Below are 24,758 nucleotides of genomic sequence, written 5' to 3'. Positions count from 1 at the left end.
TAAACACAAAAGTTTGGCATTTATCAGTTTTGTAGCCTTTTGTGAAACTTGGAAGCTATCAGACCTGATGGTTGTACATGTCCCTGTAGGTCTTCTTCAGTATCGCCTTGATTTTTCAGAAAATGAGTCAATAAGTTAACTGTAAACTGAATGATGTTGTATCACAGTGGAATTATTTTGAAATGTTTCTATCCGTCGTCATTGCGGGAAGGCAGTTTGTAATCAAGCACCGAGATCATGTGATTTTTGCTCTGTAATAAAATGGTCCATTAGGTCTCTAATGCCTCTACATTTAGTCATTTGCCCCCTGTACACAGTGATGTTTAAGGCTGTGTAAGGATATCCTTAATTGATAGATGTTATGTTGGGAATAGTCACCTTATGTCACTGTATGTTATGAGAGATCATTTACAGAAATTTGAACTTTTAATGGAATGTCAATCTTTTCTGAAGTCAAAATGAAGCAGTGGGGAAAGTTGTCAGAGAACTTCAGAGGGCAGCACCCTGTCGTAGTGTACATTCTCCATCCCAATTACCTGTGTCTTGACAAAACTGTGATTGATTGTGCCTGTGATGAAGGATGAGAACAGGTATGGTATAGGAGGTTAGGAACCTGACCTGCTTCTGATGGTTCAGGTGACAAAAAGAATGCAAGGAAAAATCATCAACAACTCACACTACGATGGTCAATAAATCTGGAAATACAATGAATTGCCAGGTATAAATTCACACTAAGCAAATATACAATTCAATTGATTGCATGAACAATTTGGGCTCAGTATTTAAAAGTCATTCTAGCATTTACTATTAATAGTCCTTTCATTCGAATTAGATTTTTCAATCCATGAAAGACGTTTTTATCATATAATGTGAACAATTTTAATTCTGCAAGACAGCTTATCGGATTTAGAGCATCAATAGATTTATTGTATCTCATTGTATCACTAAGACTTATTTTTAGAAAATGCCAGTGGCGGCTTTTCATTATTTTGATTTTTTAAACACCTTTGGTGTATTCATATCTTTCGTACTTGCAAAATATCTGATTTCTTTCACATAGAAATACAGGAACACTGATTTTGCTTTGTGGCGAATTGTGAACATACCAGCTGAATCAATTCCTTGTTTATTTCAGTAGACAAAGAAAATTCCCTATGCAATTGCCTAATTTGGAACTGCTGGCCTTTATTGTATTTGTTCCTAATTGATTTAGAAAATACAATTGTTGGAACAAAAGGCTGAATGTTTCATAGCATGCAGTAAATGCCTTTCTGGCTTTGAAGTCTGGACAGATACCATTGATAAACAATTAGTAAACAAAGCTTTGTTAAATTGTCAAAAATTGTGATCTGCTATTTTTATGTTTTTATAAAACAGGACAGGAGTTTGTTTATTTTCATTGGTCGATGTGTTGTTCTATTCTTCCGTCATCAGGCATTTTGGATTATTTTTCTTTGTGTTTCTGCATGCACCTTGACAGAAAATATCCAAATATCACATCTGTATTCCTGTCATGCATGGGAGTTGCCTGTAATGCGCCGGTGTATTTGATATGATTGTGTCATTGGCTTTGTGGCCTTCGCAGTTCAGGAATCAACCTAACCAAAGAAGTTTGATGAAGTTTGCAAAAGGCATCGGGCCTCGGCAAAAACATATGTGTTTATTTGCTGGCGAGATCCTGACGTGTTGCAGAAGTCTATTCATGAGCAGCCATGTCTGAAAATTACAGAGTACGGCCGGCGTATTACTGGGGTAAGAAAGAGCTATTTTCTCACTGAATTTTCTTGATCGTATACTTCAAAGATGGTTCAAATTGTCAATACTGCACTTTGCAGTTCAGACAGTTGTCTGTCACTACCTTGTTACAATAAACATTTGTATGTGCTGATCATATTTCACCCAGGTATAGAGACTCAAGTCTGTCATGACTTCTTTCATTGACAATATACATTGTAACATTCTAGAATGTCTGTTCCGCCAATGAAACTCCGGATTTTGCTTCTGAATTGTTATAGTTCTTATTGTTTGAGATTGTAGAAGTAGCAGTAGTTAATCCAAGTTTTGAATCCAGTTTCCTCCCTGTGGATGGGAGTGGTTGGCTTTTCCTCAAACTTGCATCAGCGTAGTATGAAGCGTATTATTATTATTATCCTTCATTCTGCAATGTTAAGACTGTACTGTTGTATTTAAAAATAGGTAGCAAAGACTGCGAGACTGAATAAGCGGGGTTTTATTTGTGTTGTATTTTCTTGAATCATTCTTGATGGTACTGTTATACCCTTTTTACACAGGATTTTCTTAACCCCGGACTATCGCTAACCCCGTACTATCCTTAACCCCGTACTATTTTTTTTCCTTTTCACACATGCCAAATTGTTATTGCTAACCCCGGATAAGGAATGCTTGCTTTTTACACACGAAACTCGCTAACCCCGGACTAGTGTTTTTTGTCGATCATTCGTAGTACAAGTACTTCACTCGTACACTTTTTACACAATGCTAAAATTTTCTTAACCCCTTACTATAGGTGGGGCTAAATTGCTATTTAGCCCCACCTATAGTACGGGGTTAAGCTTAGCCCACTTTCGTTTTACACTAGCGATCTTAATTGCTGGGATAACCCTGCTTTTTTGCAGGGCCAAATAATCCCGTACTAAAGGTGGGGTTAGCCCACTTTACAAAAATGCTGTGTAAAAAGAAAGTGGGCTGAGCTTAACCCCGTACTATAGGTGGGGCTAAATGGCAATTTAGCCCCACCTATAGTACGGGGTTAAGGAAATTTTAGCCTGTGTAAAAAGGGTATTATATTGTACAGTGAGATTTTCAGGAAAGTGCATGTGTTTTGTATTTCTCTTTCAAAATGATTTATGGGGGTATTGATTTTTTCCTATGTAGTGGAAAGAATTAAAAGTTTGTTCATCTTTTATAGCTAGGAGGAAATTTCTGTGGAAGGAGGCAAATTAATGGGATTTAAAAGAAGTCTTATATTTCATCTTTTCTATAACAACAGTGTACAAAGACATTTCTTTTCAAAAGATTACGGTTTTAACTGAATATGTAGACATTTACAGGAAATTATTACAAAGGAAACAAAGACAAAAATTCCCATTTAAATCTGTCATAGGGTCTATTCTGTCATCTGTCTATTTTTACGATAAAAAGAAGTTTACTCTTTTTTTAAGAGTCTAATTCTCTTTGTCAATTTATTTTTTTTAATAAAAAAGTATGCAAAATATTATTGTATATAGTTATTCTGCTAATAGTATCTACATGTATTTATCTTTAAACTTGTAAGCATCGAATTTGAGTGTTTCCTCCTCACTAACCCATCTTGGCAAAGTATTACGACATTCCTTGGCTGAGTATATACTTCTGAAAGTAGATTGATGTCATGATATATATCATGTTCACATTTGACATCACATCCACATTTTCCAAGAAACACTATTTTTTGGATGTTATGGTAAAAATTGCTCTGTTTTTAGTTTTGTACAATGGCTGATATTTCCGAGTCCAGTATTAACCATTAATTGATAGTATGTTTTGGAATTAATATGCGTACATTAAAATATCCAAAGTCACAGAATATTATGTAAACATTTGTGTGAAGGAATGCCTTTGTCGTTGGGAGTATATGAGTTGAACGAAACAAACCTTTACTTCTTCAAAGCTGTTGAGTAATATGAAAAAGTGCCTCTGGGCTTATATTGGCTGCCAGCTTTATGTTATTATTCGTACTATTGTCTACTTCAGACTAATCTGATGCTCAAATTGCTTCTGATTTCTTATATCAATGATCATATCTATTATCTGGTTGTGTATTCGTCTCAAACCACTTGTTCAAACTTTCCTCTTTCGTGAAAATGTAGATAAAAGCTGCTTCAAATGGACATGTATCTTTCCAAGAAATTTTTTTCAGAGAAATTCAGTTGAACACATCTATATAGAGTTCTTGATATCCTTCAGATTTCAGCCACTTCTGCACTTGTTTAGATTCAAAGTTATAACTTTGAATAGGGTTAAGTTATAACTTAAAATGTGTAGCATTGTGGCCCAGTGGATTTGTCTTTTGACTTTAAAACAGGGTCGTGGTATCGAATCCCAGCCATGGCGCAATTTCCTTAAGCAAGAATTTATCCACATTGTGCTGCATTCAACCCAGTGAGGTGAATGGGTACCCAGCAGGATTAATTCCTTGAATGCATGAGTGCTGAAAGGCAGCTCGAGCTAATGCCGGGGTAATAATGATAATAACATCACACCTCAGAATAGAATATTTCTAGATAGATGGCGCTATATAAATGCCCATTATTAATATTATTATTATTAACTCCCATCTTCTCTTTATACTTACCTGTGCCATGGCATTTGAAACTTTCTCAATGGTTTCCCTTATATGATTATTAGAAGATGCCAGATTCTCAATATGATTTAAGGATGCACCTAGCTTTTAGTTTGTATTATACAAGCTCCTTAAATACAAGATATATATTATCTTTCATTTTTTAATTAAACATATGGTCTTGAAATTAAATGATGCCACATTTGAGTTGCATAATTACAATAAAACAAAGTAAATTTGTCATTTGGCATTTCCTGAGCTATGTATCCTTTTGTCCTTGGTTTTAAAAAGGTCAGGTGAACTGTGTTATTGTGGATAAATATCTGGCAATGATTATCATTCTTATTATTTGAATTTCTAGTTCTCCTTCATTTGAATCCTTACATCTAATTTTCAATTATCTTAAATCATTTCCATGATTCATAATTGCAAAAATAGGTCCATGAGTGTGTGAAGCTCAGATTGGGGATTGTTAAAATATTTCAGATTGTTTGGTAATATATCAAAAGGGAAAATTGGGTCAGAAACTGTATTACATGTTTTCGAAATGGCTTTACTAGGATCAATCTCTGGTCTTTTTCAAGAAAAATGAGGAAATCAAGACAGAAGTAATAAAGAATTGGCAGAAATAAATCAGTTTTCCTTATTGTGCATGAAAGGCTTTTATTTTGAAATAAAGTGACTTAAAGTTGTAGATTTGAGTCGTTCTTCGATGGGGGGGGGCTGTTCAGCCGACAGGATTTTATATTGAACTGATATGACAAAAAAAAGAGATCAACAAAACAGTGGGTAGAGTGAATTATCCTTTGACCCCACGTTCCCGAGGGTCTAAATAAAATAAAAAGTGAAAAGTGCTCATCTCGCTAAATGTCCAACCCCCCCCCAAAAAAAAAGTTTAGGGAGAGGTGGTCCCATGAATCTAGTCTTATTCAATACATGTGTATGCTGCAGAGCTATTACTCAGTGATTTTAATGTGGTATCTTTCTGTTTTGTTCATACAATTGCTGAAATGTCAACATGTTTTTTTATCTTCATATTTACAATTTGGGATGACATTTTGATATTTTATGGACTTAAAGTGCAACAAAGAAATTTTACACCTACTTATTGATATTGCCTGTTTCTATTTGGGAGAGTTTTTTTTAATGCAAAGCATTATATTGTTTGACTGTGGTGAAAATATTTTTAATCTTAGCTGTATTGTGATAAACTTTTGAACTGTAAAGGACTTCCCTTTTGCCAAGCACTTAGAACAAATATAAAGGGGCAAACAATCATCAAAGTTTCGGAAACCGCAGTGAACTTGGAAACCACATTGGAAGAATCGGAAACATTGTGGTCTAAATTCCTTTTATCAGTCAATACCAAGAGAATGGATGTATGAGGTAATTTATCCCTTCATCAAATATGAATAGGCAGGAAAAGTTTGCTCAATATAGATGCTGTGTTTGCAAAATAAAAGTTAAGAGTATCTCTTGATGAATGATGGTTGTTAGTTTTAAGGTTTATACTTCTCTTAAGAGAAGCTAAAGAATGTGCCCGACTGGATCTTTGTATTTTATATGAAGTAGTTCTGATTGCTTATGTTCGAGGTGTAGTTAAAAAAGAAAAGAATTTTCTTGCTGATAGACCTATGGTCCTAGTTTCATGAAGTACTTCATGTGATCAGGGTAAGTTTGTCATTGCGGTACCGTCGAAACAGGACTTAGCAGCCAATCAAAATCATGGTTTCTTTGCAAGTTATAGTTCTTTACGAATGGGCCCCTGTCAATCGATCTAGATAAAGATAGTCTTCTAATATGTTCTATTACTATTGAGGTCAAATCAAAATTAAATTTGGATTGATAAGTGATTCTTATCTGTGATCTCAATTTATACATTTTTAAAAAGCATTTCATCGTCTAGGTATTTGTAATTTCCTCCACTTAGCCATCAAACTCATGGTAATGGTTTCGAATAGAACTCTTGTATAAGTGGAAAATGACCGCTCCTCAGGAAAAGATGCTTCTTCACGTAAACGGGATAATACGATGCAGATTGCAGTTTTTCACACCTTTCCTTGAGTGTTTTAAGACAGTAACGAGATACATCTTTTGGGGTCATCTTCAGTTCCATCTGTCCTTCAGCTGTTGAAGAAGTAATTCATATTTCGCTGAGGTGTTAGTTTCTAAGGAGTGGATGAATAGGGACTTTCACACCAGCCTGGTCAGAATAATTACTTGGTGTTATGCAGGTGTGAAAGAAAAAAAATTCTCTTGATATCCCTGAAAAAAACAACAACAGCAAAGTAGTAGAGACTTATCAAAATTACAAGAACCTCTGCAGGTATTTTTTCGAAGGTTGTAATATTTTCAATGTGAAAGCTTAGAGTGCTTATCCTTAGTTTAAGAATACTCAGGCTTGTTCTATGCTCATTACTATGAAAATAACACTGTCCAGGAAGTTTGAGTATTAAGAGAACAATTGAATATTAAGAGGCCTGAACAATTTCTTATTATTTGTGAGCAGCTTTTTAATCCTGGAGGTATGAATTAGCATATAAAGAGCAATTGAAGCGGGGCAGGAGGGGGGAGGGAAGAGGGCATGTATTTTAAGCTTGCCCTTGGGAGTATTCAGAATTAGAATGAGACATGGAAAGCTACGCGGTAGATCGCGCCATGATTTATCAAATTGTTGCAATCTATTTCCAAAGCAAATGGAGTGTATTTCCCTTGGTTGTTTCTTTTATTTTTATGCCAGGGTGTGTGGAGCCTAAGTAAAGGGAGCGCGGAAACCTGCATCTTTTACGACACCGTTGAGACGCTATGCAGCTTATGGTGAATGAAGTTCAAGAACAGTTTACCAGTTATACTTGGAGAAGATCTCGATAAAAAAATGTTGATTTCATATCTGGTTTCCTACTTTGTTGATGAAATGCCTCCAACATGAGCTCATATTTTGTATTCACTGGGTCTAATGGGGAACTAGAGGAAAAGAACAATCAGTTTTATCCCACCTGTGGGAGGACAAAGAAAGAACTTCCCCTGCAAATTGAGAAAAAAAGTATTCCATAAAAGGTATCTCCTTGGACAGATTGGAAAACATATCCATAATGTTGTTCTGACTGCAGTATCCATCCCATGTGTCTCTTCTCCCCAATAAGGGGTGCATTATGTTTGCAAGGCGTCATGGAGGAAAAGGACCCGTTTTTTTATGCAGGGGTTAGGGGAGCGAAAGTGTTCCCAAGAGCCTGCCTCCCATCCCAACCTCTGATAAGGACTTTCTTGTAAAGGCTTGGTAGAGATGTAGACATGATGTCTAGTTTTGAGCACTCCTTTTTGAATTCAGGCGCCTAAGATCTGAAAATGGAACTGCAGTTTGTCAACGTGATCCAGGATATTTGCCGCTAAAAGAACCATTCAAGAGGCTAATGTCACCTATTTAGATAAGCCATATTTGTACAATGTTTTTAAGAGAAAAAGGTAAATTAACATCGGTTTCACTAAAAGGTCGCTAGCTCTATCAGTGCCACGAGTATTCACCGGATGTTTCCCCCTTTTTTTATTTGACAGAATTTTATTAGAAATATTGTCCACTTACAGACTATTAATAGATGGAAACTAATTTGTCCATTAACAGATCAGGGGCAGGGATCATGGGTAGATATTGCTAGAAATTAAATTGTTGTCTGTTTTGATGACGATGGCTCGATGCTTGCTTCGGTTTTGAGAGCTCATGTGAGTCATGACATCAACACCCTGATTTTGTTTTATCTGATTCAACTTTTCAACTCTTTATTGAGCAGGGGATACATGAAATATGTGGGATAAATTTGTGATCATGTGTTGATCGGGGAAACAATAGGATGCCCCCAAATAAGCATCAAGTAACCCTTTCACCTATCGGCCATCGTCATCTACTTAAGGTCTGAGCATATTTTTCTGATGTGACAAGAATCCCTTTTGCTATCGTCTTGTCCGTAGAAATCAATGCTTCTGCCATGACAAGTTGTATTACTGCTTATTTCATTCGAGTTGTGCTGACTTTCATAGTTTCATCTTTTAGAAAAATATTTGTAAATTGCAACATTGTGACTCAAAGTTTTTCAATGATTTTATTTTTGATGGCAGATATTATGAGCTAGATCAGTTGATTTATCAACAGTAACAATGGATAAAATTGTTGTGGAAGAATAAGTGCCAATATGATGACCACATGATCTTTAACGAGAATCTCAATGAAAATAATGTATGCAGCAGTCTGATTTGTCGACCGCATTCAATTAGCATGATCTGATCAAAGCGGAGATTGAGAATTGAAGTGCCATTTTAAATCATACTTCAATATTTGTGAAACAAATAAAACAGCACTGAGTAACTGAAGTGATAATACTTTATTGAATACACTATTAAATCTTCAAATGCATGATCTTTCTGAAGAGAGCTCCAATTCTTCCAACCTTCAATTTTTTTATTGTACTTATTGATATCACAGAAGAAATAAACAGCATACCAGAAAAAATATTGACTGTAGGTTTGAAATGATAAAGCTAAGAAACAAAGTATTTCACTTTTGAATCATTACACATTGCTGCTGGTATGATAAACGTGTTATTTTTTGTGGTATTCTGGGAAAAGCACTCCAGAAAAAGGAATGTTCTTCAACAAGGTCCCTTCCCATGACTATGAATTGTTAATAATGTTTTATGTTCTTACATTTTGTGTAAAAAAATAGTTATCAAGAGATCATCTTGTGTTGTGCATGAGTTAACCACGTGTACATCAACTGAGGAATGATTTGGAAATTGTTCTTGAGCTTGCTTGGGAGTTGAGTGAGCTTGAATTGTTTTAAATGTTAACAAAAAATTATAATTCAACCCCTATTTTTAGTTACACCTTTCTTAACCCTTTGAACCCTGAATACTGGCTTCAAGTCATGTGAGTCAAAAAGCGAGGGTTTTAGATATCAAGTGACCTTTAAAATTGACGTCATTTTAGAGATATTCAGTCGATAACTTCAGTTTATAATTTCATTGATGATTGGCTTTCATTTAGAATGTTTTAGCATAAAAAATGGCCAGAATACCCTACCCTATCAAGGCAATGCTGCCAAGTTATTTATACAAAAGTAATACATGTCAACAAAGATGTGTGATTCCCCCCCCCCCTTTTTTGGTTACTCCAATGCTTATGAGGGATAAACATTTGTACTGTGCTATGAATTAGATTCTTATTGATGATTTAGGACATATTTTTAAAGCTTGTTTCTGCTTGTTTCTTTTCTCCAGCATTGCCTCCAAGTTATTCACCCAGCTATTCACCTTACCCATGTATGATGCCCCAAGAAGGCCAGTCAGCATCCCTACCAACACAGATGCCACTACCCAATCTCCCCCATCCCAGCCCGCCAGAGTCTCCACCGCCCCCGCCCAGGGTCTACAAACCATGCTTTGTTTGCCAGGACAAGTCTTCCGGATACCACTATGGGGTCAGCGCCTGCGAAGGTTGCAAGGTAACGTCCCGGATAGCGTAAAACTTACTAGTAATGTAACCTTTACCATTGTGTTATGGTAACTACCATGGAAACCATGATATAAAATGGGCTGCTCAGAACTTACCTTGGTAATTACTGTGATGATAATAGTCTTTGCAATGGGACCCTGCATCCTGTACTTAAACTACATAATAAGTTATGGATAATGTAATGAGGTAGAGCTTATCAACAAAACGACATTTGGCTCATAGTTAAGTTGTTTGTAAAGATGACATTGATTTTTGCATATATTTTTTCCTGAATTACAGAATATGTAACCCAATCTCCATTCTGAATGATATTAATAGTTAATTGAATCTTAGATTTTAGTCATTATATACAAACAAAACCTACACTATATTGCTGCCCTTCGGGAACATTAATGAATGAAATCTTGGATAGTAACAAAAAATCTTTTTTACAAGAATAGATTTGCCTTCTAGGAGATTTCTCCTATTAAATATCTTGTCATCTTCTTTTGGTGCTCAGCACATAGAGACGTCTGTGCAAGGTAACATGGGTTAGGGTGTATGGAAAACATTTGAAATGCTGAAATCAAATCACGTTCAATGGTGTTATATATTGTATTGTCTCAATGGCAGGGTTTCTTCCGACGGAGCGTGCAGAAGAACATGCAATACACATGCCACCGCGACCAAAAGTGCATCATCAACAAAGTCACACGGAATCGCTGCCAACACTGCCGACTCAAGAAGTGTTTCGAAGTTGGAATGTCCAAAGAATGTAAGTATAAATGACCAACAGCGTCCAGTGACTTTGATAAATGGGTTTAGTCGAGTTCTTATCAGGCCAATTGTTTGGCCGTTCCTAATTGATGTCATGCAGTGCATTGTGGGATAGATTGGAGCTGACATTTTGGATACCGGTTGCTAGACCTTTTGTCCATGGACGTGTTGTATGGCTTGCTCTGCGATATTGTGTGCAAGGCCATTAACGGTAATGATATTGATTCTTCAGCATCCATCTGCTAAGGTTTAAAGGAAGAAAGTTTGTTCTGGTCCCGATTTCAAGCAGTTGAAAAACCTGTCTCGAGTGATTGTGACAGGCTGTGTATGATGCACCTAAGGACTGACATTACCCATGAGGCATGATGATAAAGATATGAGAATAAATATATCTTAAATTTGCAAGGGGTGCCATGCAGTGCACTGAAAATTGCATGGATGGGACTGCACACCAATGGTTAGTTGAACCATTTTGGCTGATATTTCTTATTTCATGAATATCAGGTAATTTGGTGAGCAAAATTTGTTGCAGTAGCTTCCTCATTGTCATGGAAAGAGTTTTACAGCTGACAAAATACTCCTTTTTTGCACGAATTCGTGTTCTCTTTTAACACTATTTTTAATTGTGATTGTCTCTTGAATGTGCAGCAATTGATAAAGACAATAGACAAAAATATATATCATAGTAGCTTCCTTGTGTTCAATCATTAATATATGCCCTGTAGTAATTGATAATGTGATTGTTACTCTGTAGTGTAGCATCTTACTTAAAATTTGCTTACTGCGTGTCAATGGCATGCTCAAAGACCACATCATCCAGGACTGCTACTATACTTGGAAGGCAACCTAGGTGAAGCTTACAGGAAGTAGTTTTAGGGTACCTGTATTCCCAGGAGTTTGCCACATACACACCGATCTGTCAGCGATACGGGTCTCTCTAAATTTAGGCATGTGGAAGTTTTAAAATACACCCCAGCTGGACAAGGCTTAATCTGAACGCCCCCGCGTAGTTACTATCTTCTTTCCTATGGACGTCATGCTCTACGAGGCGCCTTTCAGTTTTTAGTCTCTTTTCGGCTATTTCTGGATGCCTTTCCTTGCCGTTTTCAAGTGACCATTCAGGAATTTCAGGTTAGGCAGAGTTTGAAGACTTATTATTAGCACAAACAATTCATTTTCTTCTATCTGTTATCTTTGTTTGGTTATTGAAATGATGATTGAAGTTCAGGTTCAAGACGGAATATCCCAGGCATGCTCAAGTGGCTTCTGGGCCAAAGATTGCGAGTAAAGATAGAAGATGTGCCCTCATCAGTCGTTCATGAGGTTTTCCAATAAGAATTGCTTAGCTGTCTTTGTGACAGCATGTAAAAATGCAAAAATTGGGTAGCACCATAATGATTTGAAAAATTATGGATGGCATTCCATTAAATCAGCCAAAGAGATTAAATTGCTGTTATTAATTGTCATATAACAAAATTGAAGGGGGTTACGGGAGATAGGAATTAATTAAAAATTAGCAGAAATGAATTAAGATAATATAACCCCAAAACTCTGCATTGTAAAACAAAACCTGTAAATTGCAAATAACTTCAACGATTACTGATGGTTTTGATATGAAAGATGATTATGAATGAACAGTGCAAAAATGATAAAGAGATAAAATGATAATTATATCAAATGAAACAGATGCATCTTTAACTCAAGTCTTGCTAAGGTAGATTTTTAATTTGGTGCTTTAATTGCATCACAGATGAGAGATGATGGGAAGACAGAACGCAGAGATGGGATGTGGGAGAGAGAAAGAGGATATTAGATTGACATCAGTCAAAAGCTGTTCTTTAATACCTCTCTTTAATTACTGGTTAAATGATTGTCAGCTTAGGCTCTGCAATTTTACCAAGGTCGAAAGGCAGTCATCTGGATCGTTACCTTTGAGTGATTGCTGAAAAAAACATGTATGCCATGGCTGTTATCGGCTCATTCGCTTGTTTCACCCACATCAAATGTTTGCGTAATATTTGAATTGAGATAGTACCAGAAGGATTGTTAGACATGGCTGGGGGGTATTAATACCCTGCTGCAATTTATTTCTGACATGTTTTTTTTTAAGGTGATTTATAGATCGGGCTACAGAATTTGATTTTGTTCTTCTTTTGAAAATTCCACGCAGTTGATTTAACGAGGGTATCTTTGAATGGTTATGGTCGTCTTTGCTTTTGATGGGTGTTGAAAGCAAATGGAGCTGCACTCCGTCAACACTCGCTTGCCCGCCCGTCTTCTGGTCACTTGCCAAGTTGAGACTGATTCAAACTCATGTTGGCAAATAATCAGCGAGGCTATTCTTAGCCGACGTGGGTGTGAAATGTTTCAGAGCGATGACTGGCTGCGGCAGAGTTTGGAGAAAAGAAGGAAAAGGGGATTGGATAGTTAGTACTACTGCATCAATAAATATATGTATGGATTGTGTATACCTTCTAGTGCCTCTTGTCTGTATTAGATCTGTTTATCTGACATGCTCTATGACTTGCTTTTCTTTACAAGGTCTTGCTTAATTCAATCATTTTTTACAAGGATATGATTAAGAATGAAATGATAATGTAAAGAAATCTTCAAGTGAGCCTTGAAAATAGAGATCAATTTTATTTTTATGTTGTAAATCGATGTTTCTCCTCGCATTCATCAAATCCAGTAATTCATGAGTGCTATATTGCAGAGACCTTTCAGGCCTGTAGGAATGGGGTCATGGTGATTTAAAGTCATGCAAAATTCTTACCATTTCAAACATTCAGTTCAGCCTCAGGGGGTGGGTGATTACATGTGAATAGAGTAAAGGTTAGCTTGATCAAAATTACCATCAAATTACGAGGGAATGTCATAACGGCCTTTCATGGATGACAGAGGTAAGTGGCTTGTATCCATAGACTGTGGAAGGACAGAAACGGATTGTTTTCTTTATTGAAATGTTGTTTATATATACATGGAGGACATGTAGACATTGTTAATATAATGATGAACATCTCCAATCATCCATAGAATGATGGAAGGTGTGTCCAAGGTCTTAAATGAATAGAGGTGTGGGAGTATGGTGTCCATCTCATTAACCCATCGGATGTCTCAACTACTATTTGTCACTGCAGGTTATGATCGTCTTTCTTGTTATCCAATGTTCTATTGGCTTGTTTTGAGTTTGTGTGAGATCTTGTTTTGGTTGTTGTTACGATGATAATGGTGGTTGGGGCGATAATGATAATGTGATGATGATGATGACAATAATGATGATGACGATGATGATGTTGACGATGATGATGGTGACGATGATGACGATGTTGATGATGACGACGATGATGATGACAATGATGATGATGATGATGACGATGATGACGATGTTGATGATGACGACAATGATGATGATGATGATGTTGACGATGATGATGTTGACAATGATGACGATGACGATGTTGATGATGATGATGGTGGTGATGTTGACAATGACATTGATGATAAAATTGGTGTCACCAGGGCCATAGAAGCGAAAAGCTAAAAGAATCACCAGCAATTTAATTTCCATTCGGTCTCTTTGTCACTCTCCCTCTCTCTTTGCTAATTTGGGTTGGCCAGGTGAACCAATTCTGGGTTCCGTAACATTAAACTTAGCAATGATCGTACAGCATTTTTCTACGATTGATTTCATTGACTACAATGTACAATCAATCATGAAAATCAAGCGTACAATCAATTGCTAACCTTTGTGTTATGGTGCCCTGGTCATTCATTGCCCTGTGAAAAACAAGTGAATTTTCATTTCTAATAGTAGTTACCTTTATACCCATTGATCTCTGCCAGGATTTCCTTGCCCCCCCCCCCCCCCCCCCCGTCATATGACACAAACATGTCTGTGAACCTCTTTCTTAGAAACCCAGGAAAAAATTATTCCTAATACAATTTTGTAAGAGTGCAATTAGGGGCAAATTGTGCACGGATAGCCTGAAATAGTGAGCAACTGTTGCATGGTTGCGTGTTAATATTTTTTGGATGATCACGAACATACTCGTTTGTCTGTGTATTTCTCTCCCTCTCTCTCTTTCCATCTATCACTTTCTGTTCTTGTACTGCTCCTGACTCTCTTTTATACTTTCATGGTCATCTATTATCTTCTCTGTCAGTGCTGCATTATTGTTAGTATTATTCCCCCCCCCCCAATTCTTTTCCCTTTTGTGTCTTTTCTGTAACCCCTCCTATTTTTTGTAATCATACATGCATTTGATAAACTCAAAAGAGCATAATACTTAGTAGATGTGAACTGGCACACACCTTATCTCAAGGCTTTCTCACTGATACAGCATTCTTAAATCTGCCAATCCTATCATTCTCCTGTCTCTACCAGTGTGTACCTGTTCTTCCCTCACATCTTGTTGACATCGTTTATTAAGTGTAGGGTAACATGCAGGGAGGACAAGAAAATATTTGCCAATGATTCCCTTCAATGATATAACCCTCCTTCTAATCTTGAGAGCATGTTCTCATTGCCGCTGTTTCTGTGTAATCATATGCTTGTTTGCATTTAATACCACAAGCCTTCACTGTTTGCCCATCCAGTACATGCCTGGTATATCAGGCTTACCTGGGAGTGGGTACAGAATGGTGCCTTCGGCATGTCAATTTCTCAGTGTGTATATTTCCATGTGTGTATTTTTCCATGTGCGTTTATTTGTCTGTTTGCCTCGTATGCTTGTCTCATCCAAGTATGCAAGCTATACATTTAATCATTCATGAAAGTCCCAATAGTCTTGCGCCAAGGCAAAACTACTTTTTATATGGGAGAGAACAAGAGAATATAAGGCTTCCAAGACTACATTTACATCACTGAAATTTTGTTCTAATCTGATCCTCATCAAAATAAAAAAAAAAACCGACAGATTGGGAAAACATATGTTGCGGGGAGGGGATGGTTCTTGTTAAAAGATTAATTAAAATAAGTTTTTACACTTAAATCAACAGAAGTTTAACTTAAACCAGCTAAATTTGAAAAGCACTTGGCACAATATCTTGGCATTGAAATTTTATTAATGATTTAGATAGATAAGGTGGCTAAATGAGGATGGTTAACGTTTGATACAGCCTGCAATCTTGAAGCAAGGCAAAATATCCATTTCATGTTAATATTGAAAGATGCCTGCTTGCTTGCAGACTTTGTCTACTCGGGGAGCGTATATATTGAACACCATGTGTACGTAGCGTGCCGGGGAGTATGCATACATTACAAATGAGCTCTACGACGAAGACACTGTGTACGAAAGGCTTCGTAGAGCTAGACGAGATATGAGATACAAGGCATGGCGAGGCTCTGTGTGCTCTCTGCCGCAGTCTTTCCAATTTATTGCAATGTTATTGATTGGTGTAGGAATGTCCCGCCGCCGGCCGGCCAGTAGATGGTATAAATTGTCTGAAGCTTGGCAAGTCGCCATGAGATGCTAACCGCATTTCTCCATTCATAAGAAAGAAGCATTACTCCTCTAAAAGCTGTGCTCTGCAGCCAATGTGTGTGCATTGCTGGATGATGGTGATGCAAAAATGTACTCTTGAAATATGGAACATTTGTTGATTCAGTTATCATTTTTATGGGATATATGTAGGCCTTCATTTTAATTTCATCTCTTGTCACTTTTCCTATCGTTCGCACTGCTTATCTGCAGATGCGTAAGTAATTTGATGAGACAGGATTAGTTTTAAATGAGATGTATATTGTAATACCCAGGCCAACTCACCTTCGGAATCCACCTTTGTAATAAATAAAACTTGAAAAGTTGAGTTAAAAAGGGATTATTTAAGCTTATTTGATTTGAGACTAACAAGGCTATTTCTTTTTATACAGAGCATTATTTGGAGTCCCTGGGAATTGATTACATGTCTCCTTTCATGTGCTCCATTCATAGAATGTTCATTCATCCCATTGATTCAACAAGAATTCATCTTTTTCCAGTCTGGACTCATGAAACATTCATGTTCTAACAGAAGTAAAGCATCTTTAATGGTCCGATGTTTAATCATTTACAGTAATGGGAGAAGTGAATACATGGGTAGAATGGCAATCATGATTGATCCCTTGCTTGGCCTAATGAGGGCAGTGATGCTGGAGCTACATCCAGTTCTCATTTCTTAAACATGAATGTAACATTCATTCATGTCTTGTCTTGGGAGTAGTATGTTATATGTGTTTTCAATTGACTGAGTCATGGTGTTAGTCCTGGGGATGGATGGGGGGTACTCAGTATAAATGTATAATACGTATGTGCCATGGTTGAGACCCCCTTTTTCAGCCTGAATTTTTGTTCCAGAGTATCACCAATTGAGGCAGCCGTAGAGATTCCCATTTCTTCCCGTTCCGGAGACCCTCAAATTTGTAATTTCTCGCTGCAGAGAGCTCCCGTCATGATCTACTCAGCTGGTTAGAGCGGCGAGCTCGATCAGGGCGGAGCCCTTATGTCGGTCCGATTGAACCCCGGACTTTCATGTGTATAGTCAGGCACCTTTATAGACCACTCGGTCATGGCACAAAATTGCCATAGGAGCAGGGCTTTTCACTCAAAGATGCACAACTCAGATTATCTTGGAAACGGGGTGGGGTGGGGGCGTGACATCAGGGTGATCAGGGTGCTTTTACCGGGGAGGATAATTTGACCATTCTTGATGGGAGAGAGTAGGTGACGGAGAGGGCTTTGAATCTGGACGGTCATCACACCATGAGGAGGCAGATGGAGGGGGAAAGGTTTGATGGTAAAGTAGAACCAAGAACTGATAACGATTGGGAAGAGAAGGAGATAATGATAGAGAGGAAAGTTTCTTGTGACCAAGCAGTACTGGGGAGAGAAAGAAAAGGAGTAGAAATAAGGTATTGGTACAAAGAGAATAAAAAAAATGTAAAGAGGGATGCAGAGAAAAACAACTTTGTAACAAAACAAGGAAAAGACTCTTGGATTGTGGTAACTTTTTCAATATGGTAGCTACCTTGCGAATGTTGATTTGGATTGCTTGCTAAGCCCTGTTACAATGGTGAGTACCACTATAGCAAACACAACCTAATAAATTCTTGATGAAATGGGTAAAGGAGCAGGATTGTAGCTGCTATGTTAGGCAACAGGTCCTGAAGTGTGAAGAAGACATAGGGCTGATGTAAATTTTGGAGGGATGGAGAGAGCATGATACATACCTGTATACATTTGTGCATGTTGGTTTATCGAACTGTTCTATAGAACTTGAGAATAAGGAATGAGACTATTCTGAGGAAGTCGTTGACTGAGAGACTAGACATTGATTTGAAATAAGAATAGAAGAAAAGACATGAAAGCTGAGAAGCAAAAAAAGTATAAACTGAAGGAAATAAGAGATTGAGAGATAATAACATCTAAAACTGAGTAAGGAAGATAATCACATGAATGAAACACAGCGCAAGATCAAGTTCAAGAGAGGGACTTTAAAAAGCATCAAATTGTAAGAGAGCCTCGAGTGTTTGCGTCTTTGCCTCTTAGCTCTGTCTCGTCAAGTTCACCAAAGTGCAAGCTAAAGATGTGTAGACTGAAGTCGTGTTTGGTGAAATAAGCATTGAATTTACATACCCAACGGAGTTCTCTGTCTGAGTGAGGTTTTAAGACTGGAAGAACAGGTGATGAAGAGGTCACTGGCCTAGAGGTAGTTGAACTCAAGCTGTCCGGTGTCATCACATCAATTGCGCGATGCGTGAGATTACGTAGGCGTTGTCATCTTAATAGAATATTCACTTTATTCTAGGATTTCAAACAAAATTGGAAAATATTTTCTTTACTCACTGCTTCTGTCAAATTACCTTTAAAAAATTACTGACCTCGTAGTTGTGAACCTCAGCAGTGGGATTGCAGGATTTGAAATTTGAATGGGAGATTAAATTAAGTCCTGCCCACCTGATCTTATATATTTAGAATAGTCAGATAAGGGAAAAAGTGTGAGTAAATTCTTGACAAGGAATCTCGAAAGAGAAACTGAAAATAAGAGTTTTATATGATTTTTGATAAATGCTAGTTGATAAGTAAAGTAATGACATGATAACAAATAACATTGATTACGTATTGGTTGTATACTGTATAGATATAATGAGTTGTGTGTGAATAGAAGTCTAATGAACAAACAACCGGTGGGAACATTACAGTCCATTTGTCTGCTTAAAAGCCAGCCTTCTGTCAAACTTGTATAATACTCAGTCTTTATCAATTCATTACATAGAATTTAATACGTTCTGTGTTAAGTCATTGAGAATGCCTTGACAAAATCATTTATGATCATCCATTGAAAATATAAGTATTTTTTCAATATTTTTTTCCTGCATTATACAATTTAGTACTTTGAGGAGACTTATCACCGAGTGTTTGATTTTTCAATTTATCTGGCCGTTTTCTACTCTCTGTAGGTTTGTCTTGGCTCTTATGAAATAGATTCTGCCTTTAAAACAAGCTATTTAAACTGAGAATAATTTAGCCTCCATTGAAATCTCTCCAAGGCCTTAAACATTCATTATAATCATACAGACATTTGAAATATATTGGAAAAAATTGTAGTATATGATCATGATATTCCTATTTTTATGTTTTTTGTTGAGGTGTATGTTTTTGTCTTTGACAAAACGGGATTATTCACTTTTTATATGCCATAATTACATTCTACAGTTGAGGAAAACAGTTTTTTTTTATTTATGCTTTATAGTCTTTGTTACAATACTCATCGAATGGAAGATTGATCTGATATTACTGCTGGCTATATTGATTTTTTCTCTTTAATCAGTTCTCTAGTTCTTAAAGTTCACATCTGGTGTCCATATGTCTCAACTCAATTGTATGATGTATTCCCAGAACAGTTAAAACCCCTGCGATCATTTACCAACAGACAATCAAGGAAGACAGATACCATTTAAGTTATTTTCTTCAGTTGTCTTGATGTGTCGACCCCCACACTCCACGGCTGATCCCCCTGGCGTTACGTGCCCTGTCTGACTGCATTTCCCCTCCAAAGATTGTTTCTCACGAGAGAGAAGCGTCAGATCGGGCCTCGGCATCCTGAAGTATCACAAACCGAAGGAGATGACTTCCTCTCAAGCTGCATGTCAAACCATCTAGGAGACACATCATGGTGTACTTCCAAGTACAGTATCAGGTTCTTTCGAGTCACACTTATGAAGGTTCAATTTCAAGGCTGTAAGACACCACAGGAATGCCCTTTAACACAAATTAGACCTAACAGTTTGATTAACCAATGATTATTCCTCTGTCTCTTTCCATTTCCTTTCTGACCACGTTACATGCAGGCGTGAGGAACGACAGGAATAAGAAGAAAAAGAAGAATGATGAGGTGACGGAGAGCCTGGTAATTCCAACCGAAATTGAAGATATCCTGCAGGAAGTTCTACGAGCCCACAGGGACACCTTCCCACAAAGACCACTACACCCAATCCACAATGTGGTGAGTTTAGGGAATACTGCTTATTGGGGTTTATGTATGCTTCGGAGTACAGAAACTGTATTGAGACTAGAATGTTTTGGGTGCTACTGTTTGGTGGGTGTTTAAAGGGTGTAGACTGTGAATCCTTTGGCAAACCAAGTTAATTCATTTGAAGATTAGAAATATGTTTTGATAACATTTTAAGAAACACAAATGTTTGAATCATTACTATTCAGGAGGATGATTAAAGTATGGAAATCGTGTGTGAAAATATGATTCCTAAAGCAAATCAAAAATATAAATCATGCAAAAACGTTGAAGTATGAGAATGTTATAAATATTTCATCCCTTTAATTAAGTGAAGTTGAGGTTGAATTGTGAGAGGCTAGTAATTGGTACTTTGCAATTAATTTGCTTTCAATGACTGCAGAATCTAACAAGATCATGGATCTCACAGTCAATCCAACTGAAATATACAAGATTTATTCAGATACCATGATGCACCAAAATTATTGTTAATTCATCATATGAGACTATGAATTCAATTGTTTTAAAGAAATACCTTTGAGGATAAAGCACAAGAGAAGAAGATCTTTTGCATCATCTAAGGGCTGTTTCATAAAGCTGTTCTTAAGTCACACATGACTCTACAGTGGCGAGCATATTCTTGGGTGAAATCTAATTCTTGATAATTTTAATTTACATCAGCTAATTTTAAAGTATAATCTTTGTGCATAGAAATAGAAAATGACAATTTCTATGCAAAGATAATTATTTGTCAAAATATTATCAGTCAAACTACGTTAAAACAGAACTTTTGGGTCATGTCATGGATAATAAAGTATACCAGTAGTTTAAAAACCATGCGTAACTTTAAATACTATCAGTTTTACGAAACTCCCCCCCCCCTTACGTGACAAGGCTGAAAAGAGGACAAGAATTAGCTGTGAGGGAGCCCTTCGTGCATTAAACCCACCCTCTTCCTTCCTGTGGTTTTGACTATGTACATGTCTTCTAGAAACTTACTCCCTTTGCGTAAGGGGGGATTAGGAATAGGATTTCCCAAGCAACCTACAGCATTTCATGGGTCAAATTTGTTGGAGATTTAGATGATGCTGATAGTTTTTTAAACTGTATGTCCTCAAATGAACTTAGTTTAAGGTGTATATAAAATATTTATCAAATGAAAACTGAAAATAGTAAGTAATTACTGCTGACAAATAAAAGACGAAAAACGGGTGAATATTTCATGATGTGATTTGCATGGGATACAAGCAATGTTTTGAAAAGCACTAGCATCTTTAAGATAAAAAATGAGGAATTACAGTCCCTTTTGTTTTATCTTGGATCCAAATATATATGTAGTTCAATGAGTTTTTTTTTCAAGAGGGGGGTCCATTGTCCAGTCATATTCTGCATTGTAGAATAGTCTTTCTAAAGACATCAAAAATTGTCTATGTGTTGAATTCTTTCAAAATCTATAAACCTGTTAATTTTATTATTGCCAGGTAATCTAAAGAGTGGATTTGGCAGTTTATTAGTCACATGATTAGTAGATTGATTAATTCATGTTCCACAACACTCACACTGGCTTTTCCCTCTTTTCTATCCCTCTTGTACTTCACATCAAAGCAGGATGAGGAGGAAGAAGGGGTCCAAAATCACCCCATTAGTAACTTCAAGGGTCAAGACATCGATATGGTCATGTTTGATTACGTAACGGACATGTCATCGAGGGCCATCGTCATGGTGGTGGACTTTGCCAAGAAGCTGCCTGGATTCCTGACATTGAGCACGCAAGATCAGATCACCCTCCTCAAAGCCTCTTGCCTTGATATCATGGTAATTATCAACAACCTTAGAATCTTGTAAAGTCACTGAAGGGGGTAGCCAACCTGATGTCAAGTTGTTTTCAATAAAACAACATATTTCTTGAAGGGTTTCACAGCATTTCATGAAAGGATAACAGATTTCTGATTCAATACACTTTTTAATCTGGAGGCATTATATGCGAGCAGCCCCCCCCCCCCCCCATAGATTCCTGTCATCATGTATCATCTTTAATAAAAAATGCAGTGTTTGATATATTGCATGAAATATTGAGGAGCCGTTTGTATGTGGTGACATCACAAAATCAAACTTTAAAAACCATCATGTTATTCTTTCATGCATTTTTGTGAATGCTTTCAACTCTTTGTCAAGATGGCTAGATCATGTCCAAGAATCTATGGGAAAGCATAGAATGATCATGAGTTTCTTTACCATAATGAAGAAAACAATAATTTAAAGAATGCTGAAACAAATCTTGATGTGTTACGATATGCACAATACTAGATTACAGCATGAATAAGAGAGACAGAGGTGTGTATATACATCTATACTAGTGCACATACGGGTAAATCTTTTACCTAATGGAACTGGGTGGCCTTTATACAAATCCTGTGGGCAGAACATACTGCAATATTCTCAAACATGTAAACTATTGAATACTTTATTTCATATATATGAAATATATATCATTATATATATTGACTGGCTTAAGGGAAACATCATATTGCTGCAATAGAATCATATTAAGAATGGGAATCTATTCAGTCATGTTGAGCAGACCGGGCCTTTGAACTTTACCATTGTGACATAATTGAAATGACTCGTCTATGTCCTTAGGACGCAGTTTCCAGTGTTGTCTCATCTTGATTAACATTGTGATGTATAGCACTGCCTTTGAGGACGCGTAAAATACCTGAATGTAAGCCTTGGGCCCGTGAATAAACAGTTGGAGGAAATTTATTAACCCACCATTTGATCACAGAAATAATAATAATAATCCGCTTTTATATAGCGCTTAATCCATCGGAACGACGTTTCTAAGCGCTTTACAGATATATTATTACCCCGGTCATCGGATTCAATCAGTCATTCCCGCACACAATGTGTGCACATCCTCCACTCCCTGGGGAGTATTCCAGTCAGTCGCCTGTGAGGCGCACACAATACTGGACAAGCTACAATGACTTTCACATCCTACCGGGTACCCATTTAGCACCTGGGTCGAGAGTGGCAAAGTGTGGATTAACGCCTTGCCAAAGGACGCCAGACCAAGCAGGCAATTATGTACTAAAGTTGCCCTCCTCAGTTCATAAATGAACTTGTCAGATGTTACCACGGTTGTAGTCAGATGGCTATGCTTCTCAGTCAATCAAAATCAAGGAAAGTCGTCAGGTATGACAGCTAATTGGATGGTAGTTAGTTGATGAAATGCTGTCCTTTGACTTGCAAGGTTTTTGTTGTCGATGGATAAAGCTGATAGGAATGGCACAATATAGTTCTCAACTGATCTTAGAATACTTGATAATCTTAAGTTTCCTCTTCTTTCCTCTTCAGATCCTGAGGATATGTTCCCGATTCAATCCACAAGATGCTAGTGTGACATTTACCACCGGACTGACCCTTACCCAGGGTCAACTCAAGGCTGGTGGCTTCGGCAGTCTCCTTGACGTGATCTTCACATTCGCTTCATCTCTCTCCAGAATGCATATTGACGAGACTGAGATCGCGTTACTATCAGCCATCTGTCTCATCAGTGAAGGTAAGAAATGGACGCTGAGGCTTGAAGAGGCTGATACTTACAATGCTGTTTGCTTTAACTGCAACTCCCAATTTGAAAAGAGTTTAAAAAAAATAATTAAAAAAATTGTGATGATTATTATATCCTAGGTTCTTAAAGAATTCATGTCTGTCAGACACTCTTGGCTCTCAGCATTGGGTTTAGCATATAGTAGCATATACATATTTTTTTATAAAACAAGTGCACACCTAGTTACAAATAATGCGTAAAGCATTTCCATTTCTTTGAATGCAGGATAAAAGAGCTTGAGTGTCGTGGCCGGGGATCGAACCCTTGACTTTCCATTTATAGCCAGGCGCCTTAGACCATTCGGCCAAGGCACCTCCATGTGTAAATATTTCTGATGTGTCAGCATAGACAGGGAAAAAAAAACCTTGGGTGTATATTTATGTATGAAACAAATGAGAGATTTTTTTTTCCCCATTCTATGGCGTGCCAAAAATAGAGTTGTAACTTGTGTCACTATGAACAAAGCTGGAAACAGAGTGTGTACATCGTAATGGGCATGCACTAAGCAGAGATTAATGGATACATTTCAAATAGCTTTGGGTCTGGGTAGGTTTAAGGTAGAGGGATGGCCAAAGATCCATTGAAGAAGCTGTTGGGAAGAGGAGAAAGACGTCGAGTTTTGGTGGGTGGTACGTGGATGCACTGAATGAGGCAAACCATAGGGAGGGGAATTGTTTCATGTATGAGGTAATATTGGTCATCCCTATTCTGAGGTATCATACAGGATCTAACTTTGTAGATTTATATATATTACCACTTCTTTTCTCTTGCTAACTGTCAGACCGGACTGGTTTAGAGGATGCTCCAAGGATAGAGAAGATGCAGGAGCCATTGTTAGAAGGGTTAAGACTCTACGTCCGCAAACGACGACCCAAGGAGTCACATTTCTTTGCTAAGCTCCTGATGAAGATCACAGATTTACGCTGTATCAGCGTCAAGAGTAAGTATATCCACCCACGAATATATGGTTATTTAATTGTACCATCGACCATAGACTTGATACCATTGCCTCAGCTTGCAACCCAAGAGATTTATCAACTCCTGATATGCTGAGGGTCC

General features: G+C 37.3%; 1 protein-coding gene across 2 annotated transcripts in view; it reads left to right on the top strand.

Annotated features, from left to right (window-relative positions):
• LOC121425710 (retinoic acid receptor alpha-A-like) overlaps positions 1-24,758 on the top strand; it is a 73,899-nt gene that overhangs the window by 42,853 nt on the left and 6,288 nt on the right. Inside the window, exons 3-8 of one of the 2 annotated variants that reach the window (XM_041621888.1) lie at positions 9,610-9,833; positions 10,457-10,598; positions 19,929-20,083; positions 21,698-21,904; positions 23,447-23,651; positions 24,481-24,639. In XM_041621888.1, the coding sequence (XP_041477822.1) occupies positions 9,610-9,833; positions 10,457-10,598; positions 19,929-20,083; positions 21,698-21,904; positions 23,447-23,651; positions 24,481-24,639 (1,092 nt within the window). Of the gene's footprint in view, positions 1-9,609; positions 9,834-10,456; positions 10,599-19,928; positions 20,084-21,694; positions 21,905-23,446; positions 23,652-24,480; positions 24,640-24,758 lie in introns of both variants that reach the window. The other variant, XM_041621882.1, reaches the window with a different exon arrangement.

Source organism: Lytechinus variegatus, chromosome 1 (genome assembly GCF_018143015.1).
Source record: "Lytechinus variegatus isolate NC3 chromosome 1, Lvar_3.0, whole genome shotgun sequence".
Classification (NCBI taxonomy): domain Eukaryota; kingdom Metazoa; phylum Echinodermata; class Echinoidea; order Temnopleuroida; family Toxopneustidae; genus Lytechinus; species Lytechinus variegatus.
The sequence above is the reverse complement of the archived record's forward strand: the minus strand, read 5'-3'. Positions and strand labels throughout refer to the sequence as shown.